Here is a 27,073-nt window from a genome sequence, read left to right on the forward strand (position 1 = left end):
ACGGATGTAGCTTCTGGGTTTGAGAATGAAGAGGAAGTGAACGTGACTTAATCTGACATTTGTGACTTCAGTATTTTCCTGGTGACTTTATAATCTCAATCACTACTTTCAGATCATATTAAACAGAATATTAGGCTCATTTTGTAAATCCAGGTAATTCCAAGAGTCAGAAAGGAGGATTTCATGGGAATGTTCACAGCAGTCTATTATGCACTTCTGGAGCCAATTCCTACCCTTGCTTGAAAACGCTTCATAACGGGACTTCCCTAACCAATCCATGATGTCACGGTGGCTACATCCACTGTGTGCTACCATTAATGACCTGCCTGGTTATACGGATGTTACACAGACTCATTGCAGAATCCTGTGGTACAAACAGGTATTGCATAAAAGTATGATCTGGGTGTAGTTCAGCTGATACCTAGACATTTAGGACTCATAGCAGCTGTTTGTTCACATTCGTTTGACACATTTATTATTTTGGGGGAGTTCCTGAACCATTCTTAAACACAGGAATCTATAATTAGTCCAGCGTAAAATAAAATGAAGTGTGACATTTCACTGGCACAGAGGGGTTCAAACTTTACCTGGCTATCGTCGCCGATGTGATGGAGAGGTGGTGAAGGCAGAGTGCACACCTCAGGCTCACCACAACTGTGTTTCCTGAGGACAGAGAAATCTACACTGAACATACTCACAAAGAGTATCTGATGAATGTTAAACTGCAGCAGATATTTTTACTGAGATAAACACGATGACCTACGGAGCCACGCAAGACACATGGGAGAAAAACAAATTACGATGAGCCTTTGCAAACAAAAGTCTTGCGAGATCTCGCAAAATAGACTGCATACTTTGCAGGTCACATTTGAAGGCCGAGTCAGTGTATCCTTCGTAACCCAACCTATCCCAGAATTCATAGCGCGGCCCAGCCAATTCGTTTCCAACAATGGCGGCAGCTACTTAGTTTTAATATTACGCTTTGTGGGTCACAAAATAAACTTTTAAGATATTTTGAGGCGTGAATGTAGCTGTGTAAACGTCAAATATCTGCTCGGTTTATCATGACATCACATATTTGCAAAAGTGCTCCGACATTTTAGGAGACGTCTGTTACCCACCATCTCGAAGCTAACGGGAGGTCGAGGCGCACTACAGTCGGGGGGAACACCGCACTCCCGGCACATCGTGCCTTGACCTCCCGGTCAGCTTCAAGCTGGCGGCCTCTGAAGAATGCGGCCAAAACTTTTGCAAGATCTTGCAAAACTTCAGCTTTATTTTTTCTTCTCCCATGTCCCTTGCGGGGCTCCATAAGGACCAAACCAGGAAGACAGAACAAGATAAACACCACAAGTGGATGACTTTCAGACTTACCGCCTTTGTTTAACTGCAGCTACCAGGTCTGGCCCAGAAAACATGGAGAACAGACTGTCACCATTGGCTGAAGATGTCTCGTCACTAGAGCTGGCCGAGTCCCCCTGATTGGCTGACCAACCACTGTTTACAGCATCACTGTGGGCACAACCAGAGAAGGTGTTAGCAATTTCTCTATTAGTTACTAAAAACTTTGTATAACAAAACCAACAAAATTAGACAACTTAAACATATGAATTTAAAGCCCAGTATCTCTCGGCCTTTATTCAAAGCAAAAGCTGCATAAAAGTGATACATTTTTGCATAGGGTTTAAAAGTGAGATCGCATAACTGCAATGATGGCTTGTTTACTTCTATCTGCTTGCATCTGTGAGCAGAATGGTGTGTCACATGTGGGTGGAATTAAACAAGAGCACCCAGGATAAACATGCTAAATGCCTCACTTATTGCTAATGTTGGATAAATTAAAAACATAATCAAAACATCACATGACACAGTTTGACAGTTTAAAACTATGCCAGTGCCCACGACGATGAAAGCCTTCACATTTCAAAACAAATGTACCATATGTGAAACCCATCAGTATGCTGGTTCTCAAACTACCAAAAGCCAGACATCCCTGCATTGCAAACATATAAACAGGAAAGCACTGATCTGTACTTGTCACATTTGAGAATCAGCACGATGCTGCATACTGCTGTCATTTACAGCTTTTGGCTTTAAAATGTGAAGTTGCTGATACATGCATGCTTTGCAATGGCCACAAGGGGGTGACCTTTGTTGGTTGCAAAAAGACTTCCAGTCTCAAAAATCTATGGGGCAGCCCCCTGCCCTGACCTCTGTACACACTTTACTGTTGACTTCATAGGCTCTTGGCTCTGGAAGCATTTATTTATCTGTGGTTAAGAGTATATGATTTTGTCAAAGCTACATCAACAGAAGATAGAACAATATTGTACTGCATTTTACTTTATTTTGTATAGTGTATTTCTCTTTTTTCCTAAATGACTTTCTGGATGCTGTTTACATGATTTAAATTAATTGGACAAAACAAACACTTTTAAAAGTCCTCAAAAACACCTTTGTGCTAGTTGCCTCACAGGACCACTGCCATAATGACACACACACACACACACACACACACACACACACACACACACACACACACACACACACACACACACACACACACACAGACAGACTCTCAAAGTGAAAACAATGTCAGGAATGCAACCATGGCTGGCCAATCAAAGGAATGATATCAGCAGAAACAAATGTTTGAGCTAAAAGATGATAACAGCTCCTCAGGCAGATTTATCCAGAGCTTAGGTGTTCCAACAGCAGAACCATGATCTGCTCATCTTAAATTCAGAGACATCAACAGCAAGAAGGTTCTTATCTGCCTCAGGCTGTGCACACAGTGGCAGGGGAGAGCAGCTCTGAGATGCTATCTGAAACCTGGTCACAACAAACCTTAAAGCCAATCACTAAAATCTTATAAATCAACCCCTGTAAGTGCAGTGCTGCTAAAAGACTCCTCCTAAAAACAACTCACTACCAGTTTGTCTTATTAGAAAAATACTTTTTTTAATTGAATGTTTGATGTTAAGATCTTTACCTACAATAGACCGAGTGTAACTGAATTTTAAGACCAAAACTGACATTTGTTGATTGACTGATTTTCTTTTGCTTTCTGACATACAAAAAATAAAGAAATGATCTTAACATTTGCCGCGGTTCTTATTACTGGTTTACATGCATGAATGACCTTAACTATGACAAACTAAGTAAATATTCATAACATGGTTTCTTTTCTTTAATTTTTCATTTATCAGCTTATGAATGCTGACAGAGATAGATTGGCAAACAGCTAATACTGACATATAATACTGATTGGTCAGATCCCAATAATAAACAAATGACCTTTCTACAAAGGTTTGTTTAGGTTCAGTTTTAAATAGAAGCATGGAAGGAAAAGGATGAAAAACATGGTGACTTTATTACAATTTGTTTATTGATATTTTTTGAGTTAAACTGATAACAGAATACTGTAGAATTCACTTAGACATACCCAAAGTTTTGGGTTTTAGTACTGTTGAACCAAAGACCAGCTGTTTTTGAAATAGTAATAGACACATATTATAAAATGTAATTTATTTGTAGAATTGGTGTTTTTTAACCAATAACATAAGAGCATTTTTAGAATCTCTGTCACATATAAATGAAACAGCATAGGTTGAATAACTAAAACCATGCATAATAAAAAGGCCCTTACTCTGATTCTAGTTGAAATAGCTTGGTTGATTGAGGGTCATTATATATTCTTAAACATCCCTATGTGGGACACGTGCTAAAATGTCAACTTGTCTGGCAATGAATGAGTGGTAAAAGCAGATGTATGGGTACCAACCCCTCGCTGAAGTATTCTGGGTGGGACCAGGTCCTGTGCTGCTCATCAGGCATTGGCCAGTTGCTGCGCGTGTTGCTGGGGCGGCGAATGTGCTGTACCTGCCGTTTCTGCTGCATGGCCTGACTGACGCCGGCGACGTAACGTGCAAACTCCGGGTCCGAGCCAACTGCGCGTGGAAAGGGAGGATAAACACAACTATGAGTTTCTGACACCCTCAGCTTTTCTCTTTCGCTCCCTGGAGCTCAATCTATTCAGCCAGACTGTCTACCACAGCAGAAAAATCACAATAGCCTTAAGTCAACTCTGCACAATGGGCCTCGACGCAATCAAAAGAGTGTGCTGCACTGTAAGAAATATAACTGACACAAGCTAAATTCAGCGCACATCACCAACTTACAGTTGTAGCCACAACTTCTCATCGTACCTGACCAATATTTATATCAGGTGTCTTATGTCACCCTTCAGGTTTTAAGAAAAATCTGCTCAATTTAGTCAAATTACAGTGTCTTTTATGCACTGTAGTAATATTTGTCTGGTAGTCGCATCTTTATTTTTGATATCAGCTGATGTTTGAAAGCTAATTTTCTTTTATGACACGATTAAGATTTGAATTTAAATTAAAAACTTTTTACAGTCAGCTTGATACCCACTACCATCTTCTTAATGGTTTCATCTTGATTGTACTGTAGGGAGACTCAGGCCACCCACACCCCTTTCCTGAACATTTGTCTCCAGCTATACCTTTCAAAGTGTTAGAGACACTACTAAGCTTCTCTGAGGTTTTAAAATAATGAAAGTCAGTGCCATCAATGCTGCAGGATTAGCTGAAACTTAACCTAACCCAGTGAAAGAAAACTAAATAAAAGGCTCTTTGGTTTGTTCCCTCATCTCATCACAATCAACATTATTTGTTTATTTAATAAGAACATAGTATGTTAATGGATATCACTACCAAAATGCATAATGCAAGTAACAAAAATGGTGAATTTAGTCATGCTGATTTTTGTGCTCTCAACTTCTTCATATTCTGGATGTGAGTGTCTGCCTTCTTTTTAACTTAAAGAGTTGAGCTGTTCTTATATAAATAAATGTTCACTCTGTTTCATATGGATGTAAACACAAACATGAAACTGTAAGGTAAACATCACCTGCTGGGTCGAAGGGCAATGTGTCCCCCAGGACTCCAAACACTCCCTCACTCTGGTCCCGGTTGGGCCATGTATTGTTACGAGGTCCTTGGGGTTTCTGACCCAGCATCTCTGACATGACACTGTCCATGTAGGTGCTGACCAAGCCCAGACTGTACAGGTCTGAGCTCAAGTCTGGCAGTCCAGATGATGCCCACTGCCCAATGGGACCTAGGGGTGATAGCCCTGCTGGGGGTCCTTGCGGCGGAGGCTGTTGTCCAGAAGTGCCCAGCCACTTGCTTGCCACTCTTTGTTGTGGTAAGACCTGGGGTGGGGTTTGCTGGGGAGGAAGCTGCGGGGGAGGCGCTTGTTGAGTGATGGGCTGCAGGAGGTGCTGGTAGTAGAGGTGCTGGGCCTGTGGGGAGGGCTGCTGAGGTGGTGGAGGAGGGGGTTGCTGCTGCTGCTGGGGCTGTTGTTGCTGTTGGGGAGGCGGCTGTGGATTAGGCTGAGGCTGTTGTTTCTGTACTGGCTGTGAAGGTTGAGGCTGAGGCTGGGGCTGAGGCAGGGTCTGAGCTGGAGGCTGCAGGGCACTGTGAGAGATTGATGAGGTGGCTTGTGAAGGACCACTTGGGGGCTTCAGCTCAGCAGGATTAGCAGAAGCCACAGAGTTCCTCCTCTTGACCAGGGGTGAGGCTTGCTGGGATTTGCCCATGTTGAATCCTGAGAGAAAGTCAATGACATCCTGCATCTCTTGGTCTGTGGGCAGGTTCATCCCCTGGTCTTCAGAAACTGAACCGTTGGCCAGCTGGTTTTGTTGAGTGGAGTCAGAGGTACAAGGCAGGCTGCCCATCTGCAGGATGCTCTGTAGCCTCCCATCACTGTGGCCCATGCCTTTTGCCTTGTCCTCAGAGTTACTGGTTGTTAGCATGCTGCGAGATGGAGTACTAGGGATGGAAAAACTGCCTCCGCTATTTGAGCTGGATGAGACTTTCTTTGTGAACTTGGAAGTGAGCTTTGATATAGTTTTGGGCAGTCCACTAGAGGTCTTGGAGCTGGTACCTGGAGGCAAGTCTGTGGGGATGCCATAGTCTGGGCTCTCTCTCTGTAGCTGTATCTGAATAGTGGGCAAGGCTTGCTCTCTTTTGTGGACAGGAGAAAAGAAATGTGTGTTAGCTAGTCAAAACATGGAATGAAATCGTTAATCATTACTAACATCTACTCACTTTCTCTCCTTCCACCTGTTGATGTCAAACACCGCTGTGTAAAGCACGTCTACAAGACCAAGTGTCTTCTCTGGGTCCAAGCTTCGCTGGAGTAAGGACATAGTAGCTGGGTCCTCCTTCAAACACCTGAACCCAAAGACACAAACATTCACAACAGGACAGGACATGATCTGTGAGTCCAACAGTATGTCTTACACATAAAGGCTCAGGTGAGATGAATATCTGGCATGTGATATTTATAAACAAGAAAAGATCCCACACTTCCTTTTATTAAAATAAAAAACTCAAACTCATCACAAAACTATGTACTGTGACACGACACAGAGGTTTTAAGAAGAAATACTTCCCCTATTCCCTAAAATAATACTTGCTTTGACTAGTTTGACTTGATTTACAACACACATAATATCAGCACTGCATTAGAGTACATAACTTTAAAAAAAAAAGTCAGTTAAATAAAAGCCTCTGAGAAACACCTTCTTCCAGGACCATTATAAAAGTGCTCTGAATCAAAAACCAGTTTGACTTTTCTAACACCACAAATACCAATGATATGGCTTAGTTTTAAAGTACACATCATTTACACAAAAATCTCTTATATACTACCTAAGTATGAAGGCACTAACCAGCATTTCACTGTTTATTAAATATTTTATATCAAACACATTCTCAATCCCTCTTGAGCCTTAAGCTTTAAAGTCTGTATAAAACCGTCCAAATCAACAGCATGTGTTGATTTGTTCCATAATACCAACTTCAATTTACTTGCCTTCAATTTTCAACTGTCTCCAACAGTCTAGATTTGTATGTTACTTATCTGTTTACTAAGGGACTGTAAATTCTGCTGTCTGCTCACAAACCCACAATGAAAAGGTTCAGATACTAATGCATTGATTTATTACCCAAAGCTCAGTCAGCACATGTGTAGGTGTGCTTGAAAATTTACAGCTGATGCTATAAATGAGTAAAGTTGAAGTTCTGCAGTGTAAGAGCAGTTTTTCTTTGTTTGTTTTTTTTGTCATCTATTTAAACATCAGCATTGGCCACAGAATTTGTAAAGGATGAATAAAGCTTCTGGCTCTGAAAAGTGAAGCCAACACATTAATACTTTAAACCTGTATTCTTGTTAATGGCCAGCAGGGGGCAACTCTTCTGGCTGCAAAAAGACTTCCTGTTGTAAAGAAGTTTATAAAAAACAAATAAAAAACAAAAAACAAACTTTCAGCTCTCTTGGTCTGTGATCTCAGTAAACACTTTTCTGATGACTGCAGACTATGCTCATGTCTGTCCCCTGTTTCACAATAAGATCCAGCCCGTCTTTCATCCTGTCTGGTTCCAGCCATCATAACTTGTCTTCAAAAACTAGTGGTTGGCCTCATCAATCTTATTTTATTTATTTAAAAAAATAAAAAAATAAAAATCAGTCTACGGCGGATATTTGCCATCATAAAACCAACTGCCAAATAAGACAGCACTGGGATGCAGCTTTTTAAGGTTGACTAAATTTACACTTATTAAAAGCCAGTGTGACGAAGAACTGATAGAGTCCCAATCAAAAGTTTAAGACCACTTAAAAAATGGGGGGGAAAAAAATCATTTTCCATGGTTGGATCTTAACAAGGTTCCAAGTAAAGCTTCAACGACAAGAAGAAAGGGGAGTCAGACAAAACATTTTTTGAGCATGCAATTTATTGAAAACAATGCTCCACCATTGATCACTTCAAAAATTTGTTGCAGCATGCTTGATGCAAGCGTTTCCATGAGGTGCCTGGGAACATTTCTCCAAGTGTTGAAGATGGCTGCACGAAGGGCATCTACTTCCCTTGCCATCCATCCCCAAAGGTTCTCAATTGGATTTAGATTAGGGGAACATGCAGGATGACCCCCTGTTATTCTCCTGGAAGAAGTTCGTTGTCCTGCGCGCATTGTGTACTGTAGCATCGTCCTGTTGAAAAACCCAGTCATTACCACAGAGATGAGGGCCCTCAGTCATGAAGGATGCTCTCTGCAACATGGGGACATAGCCAGCGGCCATTTGACACCCCTGCACCTCCTGAAGCTCCATTGTTCCATTAAAGGAAAACACCCCAGACCGTTATGGCGCTCCCCCCACTGTGGCGCATAGAAAACATCTGCTGGGATCTGCTTGTCATGCCAGCAACGTTGCATCAAGGTGAAATTTTTTCTCATCAAAAAATAAAACTTTCTTCCACTTTTCAATGTCCCATGTTTGGTGCTCACTTGCAAAGTCCAAACGGTCAGGTCTGTGGCGCTCAAGGAGACGAGGCCTTTGAAGACGTTTTTTGTTTTTCAACCCCTTCAGCCTCAGATGCAGTCTGATGTTATGGGGCTGCAGTTGGCACCACTAACCGCCTTAATTTGGGTCGAGGATCGTCCAGTGTCTTCACAGACAGCCAATTGGATCCTCTGCCTCATTGCTGGTGAAATTTCTTTGGGTCTTCACTTGACTTTTTTGCTCCATAACCCTCAAGTTCATTTAAGAAATTCCACATGACTTGTCTTACTGCGCCCCACCTCAGCAGCGATGGCACACTGCGAGAGACCCTACTTATGCAGTTCAACAACCCGACCACGTTCATAAAGGGAAAGGTTTTTCGCCTTTACCATCAGAACGTCATGACAGTGTGACTACCTGACAGAAAATGACAATGAATCCACATTTTTGCACAGATTTCACCTTTTAAAGGCATGTGGTCTGAAACTTTTGATCAGCTGTAAAACATTAACTATTTAAACTGTTTCAGTTTAAGTGTTGTCTTCAATAAAATGCATGCTCAAAAATTGTTTTGTCTCACTCCTGTTTCTTCTTGTTGTTGTTGACGCTCTACTTGGAAGCTTGTTAAGATCCAACAATGCAAAATATAATAAAATATAAATATAATTTTCTGCCATTTTTCAAGTGATCTTAAACTTTTGATTGCGACTGTAGTAAACAGCCCAGGTACCTGTTTTAATTATGATTTCCTGGCAAAAAGGCTGAATAACATGTATACAAACAAAAACAATTAAAGAATGTATACATATTACCTATATGCCACATTAAAAAAAAAAAAAAACAACTCATAAAAACAACTTGTGTGTTGCATTTCTCACATTGTACTCACCATGTAGAAGGAACCTGGACCACCACCTTGGATCCCTCCAGAGTGATCTGGGGAGCATAGGCCTCCTTGTTCTCAATCTGCGCAGTATCGACAACCACCTGACAGGACACAGAAATACCCTTCTGTTAGCCATCTTAACCTTTCCTGCCATTTCTTTCCATTATTGTGATTTATCTTCTGAAAAAAAAAAAAGGTTGTGCTGGATTGCTGCTAAGTTTTTTTGCCATTTTTTATTTTATTTTCCACGAAGTTTTTTCTTTTCAAACTGTTGCACCATTTCCCTCTGTATATCTGTAGCTCTCTTAACTTCAGTACAGGACTATCATTAAAATCGCGGTAAAAACTGACCCAACGTACACTCGCATCTTCCACCCATCTGCAGTGCAGTGGTCCAGTGCACTAGGTTACAAAAACTGAAATGCAAGACCGTCCAAAGTGCTACAAATATGTGACGTCAAACTTGGCGAGTATAAAGACACCAACTCTACAAAACCCTACAGAATACGGACAGATACAATTACAATTTTACCCAGCTGATTAAAACCCTCCTTTACCACCATCTAACGATATCAGAAATTTTCATTCACAGTTTGTCCCCCCGGAAATATCAGTTCAGACCAATTCTCAGCAAATATTATCTTTGTGCTCATATATTCATATCTGCATTTATAATGGCTTCTAAATTAAATTTAAGGTTAAAATGAAGTTAAAGTAAAGAAGATCTGGGAGAAACACCCTTCAGTCAGTATCAGTGTTGCATATTTTGTCCACCAGAGGTCACTGCATAACTTCCCTGTTGGCGCCATTTGAAAAACCAGGATCAACTTCTTCAAGCGTGCAAATAACTTCATAAGCACTTCCCTATTAGTGCCATGTTTGGAACGCCACGAACACAACAATCAGCTGATCTGGGCAGAATTGGGAGGAAAAAAGTAATCCGCAAGTTCCTGTGACAAGATTGTTTTTGGCGTAAAAACATTTCTCAAGTGCACCGTCATATCATCTTAGCAAGGACTCAGAAATAACTACACATGACAAATGTTTAGTAAATCTATGTATAGTTCAAATGTCTGAGAAAAATAAATATAGTGGCTGATATATTGGAATATAGAACTTTTAAAATCCTGTACTGGTCAGGGTCTACATGTCACCAGCTGCTAGCATCTCCTCCTTTCATGCTCGACCCTTAACTGGTGAAACAAGTTTGCCGTTTCCTCCTTTAGTGAGAACAGTTTTATTGCCTATTTTGCACTTCTTGCATATTCTTGCTTTTTATTGTGCTTATTTGGAGGTTTGAAGTATTTGAAGTAGCTCCCTTTTTACCAAACCATCCTTGGAGGCTTGCATAGAGATTTTGGGGACACGTGACCGCTTACGACGTGACATTAACTTGTTGGCCATTTCTGTACGTGCAAGTGAAAAACCTACTAAACATTATGTAGAGGAGACAAACTCTGGCAACTATGAGTAAACAAACAAGTGTATATACTCTGTCAGATGAAGTAAAACACTTTCATGACAACCCAAAAAGTTGATTCTGTTCATCTGGATGTAGCATTTTTAGTGGGAGAAATGTTTCATCACACATCCAAGTGACGTCTTCAGCCTCAGCTGAATGCAGGTTTCTTTAACCTTAAACATTTGCATAATGACTGAAACTAGCACCACTGACGAACAAATGGGCTGCGAGGTCATTTTCTTGATCATTAATATGCATTTGTCATGACCATTGTCAAAACCCTTAGTTATCCCTTATGTGTCAAGATTATCGGACAGCTGGGATGCATTTTCTCCAAACACCGCATCTCTGTGGGTTTCAAACCCTAAAAAGGCCCAACTTGAGGTACTTGGGCAAGATAAACTCAAATTGTATTCTTGTATCTTTGCGAGACCCTGGTTTCTCTACGATGCATTCATCAGCGTGTGAATATTAGATAGAAAGCACTTAAGCACAGAAAACAAGCACTTGGGTGAATGAGCTATAAAGTACACCGAGTGCTCAGGTAGAGTAGAAAGCGTTATATAAGAACCAGTCGATTCACCATTTACATGTGGCACTTGCTGTCAGACATGCCTGGGCTTGTCGTGTTCTGCCCACTCAGGAAATAAACACATAATGCTGCTACATGACACTTTTATATCAAGTAAAAATGTATACCTGTTCTGTCAGAGATAATATAAATGTGTCACAGTTTAGAAATCAAAAAAGTTACTCTATATTTTAAGTTTTCTTGCTTCACATATACAGCAACACACACTGACACAGTCTTAAAAAGCAACCGGACATGACTTATGCTCAAAGAAAATGTCAGTCTAATTTAAGACTTTTTTCCAGGCATGGTATGTTGTGGAAAAATAGTTAGAAGTCAAATGCTAGTTACTGGTACCTCTCATTAATTTCCTACTTAGCAGCGAGAGTTCAAGGTGAGAAAGGTGAATGACTTTAATCAGCAAGTCACAACACACAGGTAAGCCTTCCTGTCTGCTGGGAGTCAAATATATTTGCAAGTTCTTTGAAAGTGGCCTTGGCTCCTTGAGACCTGAGTAGCTGGGTCATAAAGAGGGAGTGAAGGTGGGAGGAGTCCATTTCCTGTATTGCAGGAAATTACCCTATTGTTATTAAAAAGGCAGGTGCATCCTTTAAAAAAAAAAAAAAAAGGGGGGGGGGGCAAACTATGTGAGAACCGCACACAGATGCAGTCAGTTGGTCAGATATGTTGAAACAGACACACACAGAGAAGTAATGCAGCAGAACAGACAAGGTCGTGTTGTTTTAGTGCACTCTGGCAGCCATAAAAAAAGTGAGCAACATTGCCAGGAACACAACAGAAACGGTGCTTCTCACTGTAACTGTCACATGAGCGTAAAGAAAACAGGGAGGAGAAACATTTCTGTGGGAGTCATATTTGGTGCATTGCATGACAATGAGCATGTGAGTAAATGTGTGGAGAAGATACAACGTGTGCGAGGGTGGGTGTCCATGCTTACTCGCTGCAAGATCTATTTTGGGTTTGGTGGTAATAGGCTCAGATAAGGAGCTAATGCAAAGCGCTCATTCATCATATAGGGATTGTTTTACAGTTAGCATGGGGCTGGACGGGAACAAGCTCTCCGTTTTGACACACAAAGCAGGGCAGACCACACAGAGGAAATAAACAGTGAAGCATAAACACACTGGTGTTACTCTGAGGAAAGACTTGCTGATGGCTCTGCCCACGACTCTCCTTTTCAACAGAAGGGTGGGGGAGTTTTGTTTGAATTTCGTCAGACCCGTCCAGACGAGCCTATCCTTCACCCAGATGCTGAAGGAATGCTTCTTCCCTTTTGTCTGTCACTGGTGTTCGTTTACACCTCCTGGCTGCCTCAAAGCAAGCAGACAGATCTGCTCATCTTCAGTACAAGTCGGACAAACAATGGGATGTAAGTAGCCAAACCACCAGATACTCAGATGGAGGATTCAGTGGCAGTGAAGAAGCCTGTTCACACAGGTATTCCACCTACTATCCACTGTTCTGAGGTACCAACTACACAGTGGATGTTAACAAGACCAGTCATCATTTGGCATAGACACATAAAATAACTTAAATAAATTACATTTCTGGTGACTTTCTTAAGCATTTAGAAAAACGGAGAAAAATCTAGAGGAATATTTATAATAATAAAAGTCACTTTATTTTTTTTTTCCATTGATTTTGAAATTCTTACAAACACTACTGAATGGTGCTCTGACCTAACATCTATACTCACCAGACCAGCCTGGGCAAACAGTAGCTGGACAGCTGTCTTGCAAGCTCCTCTCCAACTGGATGGGCAGACCTGGTTTAGGACCTCAGTGACAGGAGAGTCATCTCTGGGTGTCACTCCGTTCTGCCCAAGGGCCTCCTTAATGAGCTGCAGCATCGTGTGCTAAAGAAACAAAACATGGCGGTCCATTACCAAAGCAGCCTATCACAAATATTTGCTGATGTTACAATATAGACACCTGTATTAACCCCCCCCCCCCAACAACAACAACTTGAGACTTCAGGAGCCTACATATCTGCTAAGGTTATCACTCAAAACACTGAAAAATGTTTTGATGATGAAACAAAAAAAACAACAGAATGTAGACGAGATGAGGATCATACCGTTTTCAATTTGAGGTTTTCAGCTGCTGACTCATTGAAGGACACTCCTTTGAGAAAATGTGAGCCAATTTGCACGGGGATGGTGGGCAGCTCGCACTGAATGGGCTGCGAGGTGGTCTGCATCCTGCCCGCCTGCTGAGCCTCAGCCTCACTGCAACAACCCTATACGACACACGCATGGATATAAACACACAACAGCCAAAACACTCATTACAGCAAAAAACATGAGATATGTTCGTAATATTCTTTAATCAACTCCTGTGTCAACACTAAAATGATACAAGTACCATAAAAACAAACTTTATGCTACTGGGAAATTAACAGGCATTAAATCATTGCAAGTATAAGGAACAGTGGACAGCCACCAACTCCAGTCCACAGTGACGGGAGAATTAAGCGAACACGCTACAATAGCAGAAGGGAAGGGAACGAACACACACACACACACACACACACACACACACACACACACACACACGGGGGGGGGGAGAGCATGCCACCTTGACATGGAAAGGTTACAATTTGTGATAGTGAACACACCTGTAAGGCTGCCTCCACAGCTTTGGGGTTGAGATGAAAGCCTGCCTTCAGAGCATACTCACTATGACCGAGGCTCTCTAATGCTGCTTTATAAGCCTGGACAGGGAAGAAGAAAATGATCAGTTACTTTAATATGTTACAGTTTTTATTTCTCCTCTCTGCGGTTTTTTAAAGTAATTATATTATAGTTTTATAATATAAGACTTCATCTAGTTCCATTGTATTATTCCATTAAAATGAAAAGAAAACCTCAAAGACCAAAGTCCATTTGATTCTTAAAACATACCTCAGTATATGTCTAACTCTGGAATAACAGCAACTAATTTCCTAGCCTGATCTATACACTCATACTGCACCTGTAAAGCACTGTCAATCTTCATGTTGAGCTCCTTCAGCTGGTGCTCAGGGATGGTTGTGTTGTTGGAGCAAAAGAGTTGCTGAACCTGGATGCCTGCCAGGCAGCCGTCCCGGCCCCTCTCTCTCAGCCTCGCCGTGGCCTGAGGGTACAGCAGCATACAAAAGAGCTCTGGGTCAATTTACAGCAGGAACATCAATGAAATGTTGCACTGCAACAAAATCTCACCACAAGCAAGAAGTACTTGAGAATAAATGTATAATGCTAATATAATACTGATAGTTTTCTTTCAATGCTGCAAAAACCCTATCTTGTGTAGCTTCTGAAATATGAGCCCTCTGGTGTCTCCCTCTATCCAGGCTGATTCCCTGCAGGGCTAACACTCTGCATGCCCGAGTTTAACAAATCAATCAACCCACTATTCTCCTCTCTGCTTCACTGTATACAACAAATCTTGAAAGGGTCCTTGGAGACTGATAAGCCAGGAGATCAGTTGGGTCCTCTTACAAAACAGCTTCTCCTACATAGAGATAGGCTTTAAAGAACATAGCAATGCAAGTTTACAGACAGGCTACAGCCTAGAAAAGAGGAAATAGGAAATTTGGACTGGAAATCATAAATTGTTGGCATTTTTCAGGAATGTGTAGCAAGCTGTTTTTTTTCACCTCACACAGACAAACCACACATTTCCAAAGCTTAGATCTGGAAAAGTCCTGGGGCTGTGGCTGCATACCTCAGCTGCACCTTTCCATGAGCGGGAAGCTTCTTCCAGCTCTGTAAGGGGCCCAAGGTCAGAGCTTTGGGAGCGGGCATTGGCACAGCGCTCTTGGGCCTGGGCAAGAGCCTCGGCCAGGCAAGACTGAGCCACGGGCTGGACTTTCTGAAGAGCCTGTGATAGAAACTGGAAATGGACCTGCATCACCGTGAGGAAGCACCGACCTAGTACCTGGGAAAAAGAACACAGAGATTACAGTTACAACATACCTTAAGTCTAAGAGCACTCATTATTTGAATGTGGCTCAGTCAAGATGTTTGAGAAACCAAACAATATGGATGCCCTCAGCATAGAGGTGGAATCCTGTATGTCCACATGCCTCTGGGCTTCGTTATTGTTGATTAAAACAAAACTGCTTGCTGCTTTGTTTGCGCCTATCTAATGAAGCATTCGTCAAGTAATGACTGGTTGCTTTACCAACAAGTTATTTCTCCATCTAATATTTTTTTTTTTGCATTTGCCTGCCTGTTCAACCATAAAGTTCCAGGAATTAAGAAGTGTGTCAACTATTTTCTATACACAAAACATCATCATGCTTGACAGGTAAACCTCAAAAGCTGTGATATATGCTTGTTTCGGTAAATTTGGTGCAGGATGTTGCGCAGGCATGATGTGTTTTGGCTCGAGTTGCAGCATATTAAGATAAATGCTTTGAAAAACATGCTAGCGACAACCATTAAACTGTTTATACACACATACAGCAAATGAATACCAGGCAGATTAAAGTCTGGCTACTGCTTTCAACGATTGTATGCCCTATTAATCTCAAACTTATCCAACAAATAAACTTAAGTTCTCTTTCAGAAACACTTTGCTACCTTATTTCCTATTTGTTTTTTTACACAAACTTAAGAATCGTAATGTGAAAGATGGCAAGACCAAATCTCTATAACCAATACATCAACTTCCAAAATACAACATTTTACCAGATTTTAGCAAACCTAAACTTTACGATAAAGTAAACTTTAGTGATAGATAAATAGATAATTATATAAGAACATTATAGCAAGGAGAGAAAAATCCACTATTCCACACATGTGGGAAAAGCATGTGCAAAGTTGACAATAATAACTGACATCATTCCACTACAAAGTGTGTCCAAGCAAGTGCTTGCTGAGTTCAGACAAGCTGTTTGTTGTTCAGTTTGCAAAATAAGAGAAATAGGACACCGTGGGTTCGCTACGGTCACAGGGTTTTCTTTTTCAGATACCTGCTGAAAATATCTCAAGGGATAGGGCTGAGTTCTGAAGTAAGAAATATGCAGTTGCTTTATGATGGCAGACAGGAACAACAACAACGAAGCCATCTTCATTCTTTAACACAATTCACGGACACCAAAACTAAGATGCACAAATGACTGGAGGCATAAAACCGCCATGACTTTGGAGTTTCATCGGTTTTGTAACAACTACAAAATAGGACACGTTGCCAAATAAATTATCATATTTGACATGCTCATGACTTTGGAATTTACTGCCTCATTCAGATTCCATTTAAATATCAAATGACTCAAGAGTGAAACTTTAGAGTAACTAAATATAAAATTCAAATGAAATTGATTTTGTTTAAGTTTACGATAATTACAGCGGGAACTCAAATGTAGTTCTCGCTGTTATGTGTGGGTACACATTTCATTGACAAGCTTCTAGTCTATTTTTCCATTTTTTCATATGAAGTCTTTTTGAAGGCACACTCAATCCTCCATACGAAAGCAGTGCTGGAAAAATTCAAAGACCATGCACTGTGGTATTCCAAGCAGGGCTCATGTTTAACATGCTGGACCTCACAGAAACTGAACAAATTTATATGAGCTCTTCTGACCAGAAATATCCTCTGAATATTCAGGCTTCTTTTCATGTTCTTTTGCAAAGTTTAATTGTGGTTTGTGCAAAAGAGAAAACCTACGAAGAGGCTGTTAAGCAGCATCTTTTGCAGAGTCTGAGCTGGCACAAACTCTGATTTCCACCGATGAACTGTTTGCTGAGGCGAAAACACACTGAAACATGTGCTTTTATATTTAGACTGAAGAATCATCACACCTTACACCATGAGGTTTGAATCTTTCTATACCTCCCAATTACTGATGCAACTCAGTTTCAACTTATTTTAATTGGTCTGTATCTTCCTGGCTCATTTTCTATATTAAAAATAAAAAATAAAAATCTGATTGCAAGACTTCAGTTCTTCGGGCACTGACTGGATTCTGGGAATCTCATTTAAAATTATAGATGTCAACATGTTTTCTGAGTCAGTGTGCGCATTGGATAAATAAAGTTCTACCACAGCAAGCCTGAGGTAGAACTATAAAATGAGTTTTCTTATAACAAGCATAACAAGTTAGAGAACCTACCTTTCCCAACAATTTTTTAACTACTTTTTTTTTTAATTACAGTTCAGAGAAAGTAATGCAACTCACTGAACATTCTGAGCCAGGAAAACCCCTGTAAGTATGAAAGAAACGTTTTTTATATAGTGTGCAACAAGCAATATGAAAGCTCACCAAAAGAAAAAGAAAAGAAAACTACCAAACAAGAAGTTTCTCTGTGACTCAGAGTCAGTATCCTGTCTGAAAGTTGAAAATGTCAGTATATCATGTGGTTTGTTTAATCTGTTCCTCATAATGCAACTAAAATAACAACAAGCTGGTCCTGGACTGAAAAGAAACAAGACAAGTTCAGAGGAAAACTTGTGGCTCTGAGATATTATATGGCACAGCTCTGCTCTAGACTAAAAAACTAATGTCAGTATGCTAAGATGCTTATATCTACAATGACAATGCATCATCACAGTCTTTGCTTAGTTCTAAATGCTGCCACACTAAAGTAAGTTCTCAATTTTGCAAATACACATTTACATATATACGTTCTGAACAACTCATCACAAAGATACATCAATGTGGACCATGAATATCAGGGAGATGGTGTTGTTATATAAATCAGTTGTGATATTTCAATCTGCTGATGGTGCAAAGTGAGAAGTCAGAGGAAAAAATAGAATGAGTTAAATTCGATTAAATTAGAATGTCTGGGGGACTTAAATATTTATAGAAAATTCCAAAGCAATCTACTGACAATCTGTTGGATATTTAACTGAAAAACCTTTATGGTAGTACTGGGAAAATCATTACTGGATCACTGAAATGAGCAACATTTATCCTTTGAGGCCAATAAAAAAAAAAAACTGTACAAAAGTCGACAGTGAACTCCAACTTACCAGCAAAAGGTGGAGAAGCCAACACTTCCGTCGCTACAGTCCTCAAAATGAAATCCATAACTGCAAGTTCATGCCAAAACTCTTAGATTCACTAAACTATGTAGGATAATATGATGCCTATCCCCCTGCCACCTTCAGTTGGAGATCTGATAAATACGGGCTCATTTTCAGGGTACACTACATGAGAAACACCTGTTGTTGCTGTTAAAGCAACTAATCAGAGGTCAATTATTCAATGGAGATATAGTATGTTTGCCAAACAGAAAAATAACATAACAAACACTGATAATGAGGGCCGAGGTAGATATCACCAGCATATCTTAATGAAGATAACAAAATGAGCACATGCTGACAAAAAAATCAAAAACTACTCTGCTACAAAGGCTGCTATAATCAAGCAAAGAAAGAAAAAAAAATGAGGACATGGCTAAAGCATAAGATAATGGATAACACATGTGATTGGCTGTGCAGTATCCCACACAGTCATGGAAAATATGAGAAATAGTGAGTGCAGCAGAGCCAAGCTCATGCTGGCCTCCCTCAGAACCAAACAAGGCGAATCATGAATCAATCATCAACATTTATACTTCTATTTTCTGAGAACACCTGCACAATCACCACACCAGATCTGGGAGAGTAGAGTTCCTGAAGTCCAGACCTTTTCTGGGTAAAAGGAGAGTGAAGCTATTACAACAACCAGATGCTTACATAGTGGGGTTGCATTGCTGTCTGATCTACAAAAGAAAACAAGCAGCCTACCTCTGTTCATCTTCCCCCTTACACAATCATTTCTAAGAAACAGGAAGGTCACAATTATCCTGACCCCTACATTTCTCAGAAGTGGCCTATTAGATATTCTAGTCTTCAAAAACGTAAAACAGCTGTTCTGCGGGACTCTAAAGTCATGTGGATGGAACTTCATCAGCCAAATAAGCAGAACAAAAAAATCCAATATAATCTCATAGTTTGGTTAAAATGGGGTTCATCTTTAAATGGCACAACAATCAGGCTAAGAGAGATATATAAAGTATCGTGCCGAGCACATTTTTTTCTTGAGGCCTAATGCTGGGTTCAAAGTAAATATTAGCAGATCTGATGCAATCAGGATGATGTCAGCTGTGAAAATTTTAAAAATGGCCATTATGATCTGACAGAAAAAAATACTTCATTTCCAATGCTTTCTCTTAGATTGTCAGATTTGAGCAGAGCGGTCTCCGTTGTGTAAAACGAAAAGGATATTGCAGATTAAGCTTGGTCTAACTGTTACATGGAGCGCCAGCCTCTATCATACACACTTCTTTGGTTGTTATTGTTTGTTTACACTCTTTATAAATTACTATCGCGCATTTTCTGAAGAAACACGCATGTTGTCAAAAACCGCAAGTATAATTGAATAAAACATGAACGTTGCCATTTCTCTCAGTTGTGAAAAAGCCAAGATTTAATAACTTCATTAATTGCCCAATCTCACATACTGACCGTAATAACAATGGATTTTAACTTGGATGGACTGCCCAAGAATATTTGATAAACATTCAGAAATGTTAAACTGACTCATCTTTTAAATTCATCTGAGAAAGACATCACCCACAACTGATGCCACTTTTATTTTGAAAAGTTTGAAGTGCTACCAAGCTGGCCATCTTGGTGTTGTCTTAAACTGCAGGTAGTGACAGTGGACCTTGCTCTGCTTTGGAGACCTGCTATGACCTAGAGGCCACTCTAACCAGAGCCTATTTTATTATTTATTACAATCTAATATTTGTAGAGACCTTATAAATCATATAGTTTGCTTTTTTTTTTTTTAAGTTAGCTCTTTGATGTTTTAAATCCTGTATTGTTTACATCTGTGTATGCCAGCTTATACTTTTCGTCACACCTTATCGGGGACATCAGATTGTCAGTCTGCTTGCTCTCATACAAACAGATAGAGGACCCACCCTTGGTCAAAAACTCCATGGGGTTATTTTAAACCTTTAATCTGTTTTGGTTTGAACTGGAAACAGAAGGACGCCCAGAAATGTTGTTACACCAACATGTGAGCAGCAGGATATGCCATATTTCATTACAAACTAACTGTTGTGCATCTGTTTAGGCTGACTGTAGACTTTTTTTTTTTTTTTTTATTAAAATCTCGCTCATGAAAGACTGTATGGTGCATGTTGTCCACGTCCCTAGTTTTAACCGTGTTGAAAGGTTTATCCTCAGAGTGTTATTAACAGTTGAAGACCAAGGTGGTGTTTTTCCCAGTGTTTCCATTGTGCACCAAGTTGAGAGTGCTTATTCAGTCGTCTGACTTAAACAGCCATGAAGGTCTTTCTGACTGCGAGGACTTCACCATCTGCCTCTGGTCTTTGCTCTGCGGTTTAAACTTACAAGCTCAGCAAACAGCCTCCAAACAAACCGTGACAATTTCATGCATATTTGGCAGTAGACTCACTTTGACTGCTCAGAAAGCTCTGCTGTGGTTTGGAAAAAGAAGGTTTGTTTTGTAGACCAGGTCTACAAAACAAACCAGGGGGTGAAAAAAGGCCTGGGGGCAAAAAAAAGAAAGAAATAGGAGAAGAAGATGTGAGCAAGGGAAAGAAGGGGGGGGGGCTTCACATACCACAACTCTCCAAAACCAGAAATGCATTTGGTTCTTTTTGAAGACCTCATAATAAATCGAACTGCCAAAAAGTATTCCTCGAGTCATGCAGACAAAGGAAAATCCCCTCAACAGTCACAAACACAACACATTGTACGAGACAGACTGAATTAGCTGCAATTATCATGAGCTGGGTCTAAACAAGTCTAATCTGAGTATAGCGAATTCTTTTCTACCAAAGCACACCATGGCCGATAGTAGAGATATTTTGTTAAAAACAATGCAAAACCGAAACACAAACATGAGCCGCAGATGACTCATCACAAACCCGTGCACGTATGCTGTACACTTCAATCTGATAACTCTGCACTTTTCTAAACACTGTCCTAAAATTAAAAAATATTTACTAAAAAATATACTGGAGAGTCTTATTGGATTACTTACCTCAAATATTTTTGTTCACATGGGACATTATCCTTCATTTTACAACCATAACATTATTGTGGAGAGTGTTTTCTCTGAGATCAATGTATTTGACACACTGGAAAAAAGGCCATTGTAAAGTAAAATATTAGTACGTTTCTCTCAATATTTTAACAAATGTACCTTTTATGCCTGAGGCTAGACAGCACATGTGAGTGCCAAGCTGTGCGGTCTAAACTTTCACAGACTTGGGCTTCCTCTAATATTCATCTGTGCATATCCAAGACCACAGAGAGTCAGATTTACCGACTGTGGTGCAAAAGTGTTTCCTGTTTTGGGCTCAGCCACATCCACTGAGGTTCTGCAGGCCCTCCAGTGTCTTGGCCGCTGCAATGTAGCAGCTCTCCTACTACATGATAAAGTATTATCATGTAGCATAGATTGAGTAATATCCCCATAATTTTTGCTTTATAGTGTTGTATTTAACTATACAAAGTCATTTGTGGCACACTGCAATGGTATGGAAATTTGACTAGTCTTGGTCTAAGTTCTGCCAATATTTGTGTGTAGTCTATAAAAATATCTTTACACAAACTACAAAAACCCAGACTAGATGTTTAAACACTGCTACTCTTGCTATTCAGCAATAGAAATACTGATTGCTGAGTTACATTAATCATTGATATTTAATTAATACACAACACCTAAGATGCTAAAATGTTACACAGCCACCATCAGGAAGCAGCTCCCCTCATTGTGTTACGGGAAGTTGTAAAAAAATAAAATAAAGTAAGATGAATGACAGCCCCAGGAGCTGGTGCAAATCTGCAGTACTCTGATCTAGAAAATGAACAGTTGGATAAGGTGTGTCGAAACAAGCTGGTGAATAAGCATTGGCGCAATGTGTAACCACATTCTGAATGGGTAGGTGGATGTTAAGCTGCAAATAAAGAAGGCTGTTGGTGTTACCACTGCTAACATTATACACATACTGCAAATTAATCGGACAGTATGTGTGCGCAATGTTACGAATGATGCATGTAACGGAAATGGCACAAATTTCAGTTACATGCATTCAAACTACAATGTTACTGACGAATGTGATCAGCTGTTTCAAATGGCTCTCGTACAGATCCAACATTTTTATGGGAAATCTTAAATTTATCCATTCAACTTTTTGCTTTCTCTAACTTTTAGTCTACTACCAAGTATAAGTGTTTTCTCCCATGAAACAATTTTGTGTGTACTTGGGTCTGAATGTCCTTGCCACAATGATTTTTTACAGGTTGTTCCACGGGCTCACAAATGTGCATTCAATGCAGGTTAAAAGAAGCAGGCATAGTAAACATTAGGAAATATGGGCTTTTTTCTGCTTGGGTGTGGTGTAGAGATTAAGATTCAGTTACTCGATGCTCACAGCACCCTTGAAGACACTATTATGACAACACAATTACAGCAAAATTGAAAACTGGAATTGCGACGATAAATACCTTATTTTCCATAATCAACCGATGATTATTATCATCCATTACAAACACAAGTACCTGTTTAGTCTTGCCATTTTCTTTTTTATCATTGTGTCCTGAAAGGTGTAATGCAAGTTATTTAACCTGTGTGCAAGAACCTGGCTTGAGTTGAGAGTTTGTCAAACAGAGCCTAGATTTCATACAAAAAGTTGAACAGGTTTTTATAAGAACTATAGGATTTGTATGCTGTTATTTTTTGGATTGACAGTTTAATTAGTCTCCAATAGACTCCATGTATTTCCTCTTTTGTAGAGTCCTCAACTCTCTTGAGCAGAAACACAGTTTTTATTCAAAATATGACAGATGCAGATCAGGATGCCGTTTGATGAATCTTGCTATGACAAATCTGTCCCATCACTGTGTGTATACATAGCACCGGACTGTTACAGCAAAAAAATAAAAGACAATGTGGGAGACATACAAAAAGAAGACAGCAAGATAATAATGACATTAGCAGTGAGCCTCTGGATAACAGTCTACAGACCCTTTACTAAACTTACATAAGGAACACCTCTGCTGCAGCCTGCATTAACCATTGTGCACTTCAACAAATTTAGTACTGGTGAAAGATGTCGTGGTGACAAAAACTGTTTTTCTTCTCACATCCGCAGTGTTTTTCACACCTCACCCTCAGATCTTGACACCAGCTTAACATTGGGAATTAGAATGTTATTTGAGCCCGGAAACTCTGATTCATGAAGCCAGCATTCTAACAGAGACCAGCTAAGCATCTTAGCCCCCTCTCCAGAGTGCATGAATATGATAAAGTATGTCATGGCTAACTTTAGTACCCCAGCTTGTGAGCTTAGTTAACAAAATTTAGACATTGATGTTAAAATTTCTTTGTAGCAGTTTTTTACTGAAGTCAAAACAATCTGACGTTGTCTTTGTGAACCATGTGGACTTTAAAAGTTCACATAGAAAGACTGCGTGTGATTTGGAGACTTACCTCAACATCCTGCAGGCTGAAGTCATTCTGGTCTTTAAAGTTGGCGGCTCCAGCGCTCAGCTCCATCAGCATCTTGGCGATCTCAGGCTTTATTGCTGCTGTCAGTCTGCTGGCGGCCTCCATGACGTGTTCCTGCACGTCCTTCAGTTGCATAGCTGCTTTGGAATAGTGAGAGTTCCTGAACACACTGCTGAACAGGTCTGTTAGGAAGGCGCTGGCCCGGCAGAACACGTTGAGAGCATCCAAATATTTTGAGATGCCTTGCTGGATATCGGCAACAGCGGTAGAGGTGCCAGAAGGAGGTGGGTGGCAGCTGCCAGACATGCCTACCCCAGTGCCCATGGGTGAAGAGGCAGAGCAAGAGGAGGCCAGAGAGGCGCTCAGGGTCCGGCTTAGCTCAGGCATCTGGTACTGCTGGTGCTGTTGCACTTTCTGCTTGGACCCGCCGAGCAAAAAGCGACGCTTGTAGTCCATTTTACTTTCCTGCGCACTACAACAATACATAGGTGGTGCAACAGCACCGGAAGCTCCTGTTTGTAGTTTCTTTTTCCTCACAAAGTGTTCTTGTCCTTTTTAGAAAAAAAAAAAACAAAACGCCAAATTCAACGGCCCTGAAACTGTTCAAGTTAGGTATAAAGACAGCTCAAGGATTCTACCTCACAGAGGTTCATCTCAGTATGCCTTGTAGAGAGGCAACTTAGAAGTGGGTGAGGCTGAAGGGTGATCAAAAACCGACAAGCTGAGTAAAATACTCACATGCAGCCCTGCTGCAAAATCATCATGCTAGCTTAAAAAACAGCAAAGACACAGGTCCAGATACTCTGTTTTCAGCTTCAAACAAAACGATCATAATAGAGGAGGAAAGTATTACAGCCGAGTTTTAAAGTGCATTAACTTTCCTTCAGAATGGGGGGGGGAATCCTTCATACAGTATGCAGAGTATATACACTTATGTATTTACATATATAAACCTATACCAGCTTCAGCCAGTAAAAGTAGAAAATTATTTTAAAAGCTGAAAGCAAAAATGAATCCGAGGAAAATGACACACTGGTCAACAGCACGGAAGGAAAATGGCAATTTAAAAAGGAAAACAACACACAAGCAAGTAAATGCTGGAATCAGAGGATGTGGCTTCGTCTTTTCTTTTGCAGTGGCTGGCAGAGGAGCAGTGGGAGGCGAAGGGCAGACAGATCCAGTCCGTCTCAAATCCTCTTCACAAAGCAGGACACGGCAGGCAGTGAGCAAGCGGCCAGCTGATAGCTCTGTCTGCCTGTCAGAAGTCTCCAGCAGCTTCCCGGTTTCTCCACGTCTGCTGGCTGAGGTAGATATTACTCACCGCGGAAACAAGTGTGCTTCCAGATCTCGCTGTTCTCTGCAGATGCAGATTAGAGCGACAAAAGCACAAATGTATCTGTAAGGCCTCTAGGTCATTTCCTAAGGGAGGAAAGGGCAGAGACACAGAAGAGTGTTAACATCATGTCAAAGAGGAAGGATGAGCTTAATTTCAACTGCTTTACTGTGACAACCTAAAATAAACTGGCTGCTCTACAAAAATCAAAACATGGCTAATTTCAGCTGACTTCTAAAGTTTTAGGATTAGTACATAGAATGGCGCAGGTATAAACTGTCAAGTAATGTGCCTTCAAACAACAACTAATATTCTAGTATGAAACCTTTACTGGATGGTGACAAGGAAAACAATAAGAGAAAGCATGTATACTTTACAATACAATAGGCAAGCCACAAAATATCAACTTGCTTTAGTTTTGTTCAGTTGCTGTGACATCCAATCAGTGATATCAAACCACAACCATAAAGTTGTACTACCCATTATGTGTTGTAAACCAGAAGTGACACTCAAAGGCTTTTATTTTAGAAAACTGATTGGGAAGGATGCGATCAGCCACAATTCCCTGAAATTGCTGCTAATATTGTATTACAGTTTGGTAAAGAGCTGTGCTTTAGTTGTACATTTCTAGACGATTACTAATACCATACCTCACTGAGCGTCTGTGCAAAGAATCTCTGGCAGTGTCTGGTTTAGCAGTACACAGCTGCAGACAGAAATTCCTGCATGAAGCCATTGTTGGAAGACACTGCGGGGTCTGTTGAACTACACGTAGTAGGAGTCACAATACTCTCATTCTGTGTGACTTTTCCATCTCCCTTTGGCCTTTTCACTGAATTAGGAATATAATATTTTATATTGTTAACATTAAAGTGGATTTGGCCTCACTTCTCTTCTAGCTTGTGACTGTCAGAAGATTTGCAATTTAGAAGGTCTCAAGACAAACCACAGTTAATAAGATTCCTGACAATAAAACAATACTAAACATAATCTGGAATCATATAAGTTAAATAAATAAACATTTCATGTAAACTGATCCAAAAGAAACATGCCTTAAATCCGCAGGTGTAAAATAACCTTTTTCTCATCTTAGGTCGCAGTGTTTTAGGAAGGAACAAAGAATACATTCCCATTAAACCAGTTCCTTAGCTATGCACTTGCAGAGAGCTTCGTGGCACTAAAGACTAAAACAGACACTCTTTATGACAATAAAGTCAATAGGACACTGAACATGATCCTGACCGACCATTTTCTTCATGAAACGGCTTTCCATATACCAGGCAGAAATCTGACTGTTATCTTGTAACATCACACTGAAAACAATTATGTTTTGGAATGAAACAGGAACGGCAGATAAAAAAAAAAAATATTATTCCCAGCTAGGTAACACATCCAGGATGCTGTCACTGTAGGTTTAGCAGCTGTGTGGTAGTCCCACATACAGGGTAGCTTCCATTACGCATCTCCGCCAACATTCGCCTGACCTTCAAAACCTCACTTCCTTTCACAAACAGAGGGGACGCCCAGCAAAAATCAGCCCACCCTTATCTGTCCTGGGCCACTGAGTTGAGAGACAGAGCCAAGGGAAACTACTGACCTCCTCTTGAAGGGACAAGGGAAATGTGCTTTCAATTTTTTTTAACCCTTACATTACAGTAGTTAGTCTTTCAGTTATTATTTTGAAAATTTGCTACAAGGACACCTTACTTAAAAACAACCACACAAATGTACATCGTAGTCAGGAGGTTTCATCTCCAACACTTGTTCAGCAAGTATTGCATGTTTACAATTGACGAAGATTCAGTGAAATATGTTAACGCCAACCTTTTCCTAAACAAAACTGGGTGATTACTACAAGACAAACCCTGCAGGGATAACTAGGATGACCAGTCTGGAGCTTGGCTGTACATTTAAATTAGTCAGTGCTTATTCAAAGATCTAATACCCCACATCTGTATCAAGAATGTA

At 40.4% G+C, this 27,073-nt stretch overlaps 1 protein-coding gene across 2 annotated transcripts in view; it reads right to left on the reverse strand.

Annotated features, from left to right (window-relative positions):
- Positions 1-27,073, reverse strand: part of garre1 (granule associated Rac and RHOG effector 1) — a 41,503-nt gene that overhangs the window by 2,327 nt on the left and 12,103 nt on the right. Inside the window, exons 2-14 of one of the 2 annotated variants that reach the window (XM_085248932.1) lie at positions 24,857-25,191; positions 23,755-24,323; positions 15,015-15,227; positions 14,283-14,423; positions 13,927-14,022; positions 13,387-13,548; positions 13,007-13,165; positions 9,260-9,357; positions 6,135-6,260; positions 4,933-6,050; positions 3,785-3,950; positions 1,375-1,512; positions 588-663 (exon numbers count right to left, since the gene is read on the reverse strand). In XM_085248932.1, coding sequence (XP_085105058.1) covers positions 588-663; positions 1,375-1,512; positions 3,785-3,950; positions 4,933-6,050; positions 6,135-6,260; positions 9,260-9,357; positions 13,007-13,165; positions 13,387-13,548; positions 13,927-14,022; positions 14,283-14,423; positions 15,015-15,227; positions 23,755-24,258 — 2,997 coding nt within the window. In that variant the 5' untranslated portion in view covers positions 24,259-24,323; positions 24,857-25,191. Of the gene's footprint in view, positions 1-587; positions 664-1,374; positions 1,513-3,784; positions 3,951-4,932; positions 6,051-6,134; positions 6,261-9,259; positions 9,358-13,006; positions 13,166-13,386; positions 13,549-13,926; positions 14,023-14,282; positions 14,424-15,014; positions 15,228-23,754; positions 25,192-27,073 lie in introns of both variants that reach the window. The other variant, XM_085248855.1, reaches the window with a different exon arrangement.

The sequence above is a fragment of the Mchenga conophoros genome, linkage group LG1, assembly GCF_057382185.1.
Source record: "Mchenga conophoros isolate Kocher_MC1m ecotype Shallow Benthic linkage group LG1, M_conophoros_male_GT1.1, whole genome shotgun sequence".
NCBI classification, from domain to species: Eukaryota; Metazoa; Chordata; class Actinopteri; order Cichliformes; family Cichlidae; genus Mchenga; species Mchenga conophoros.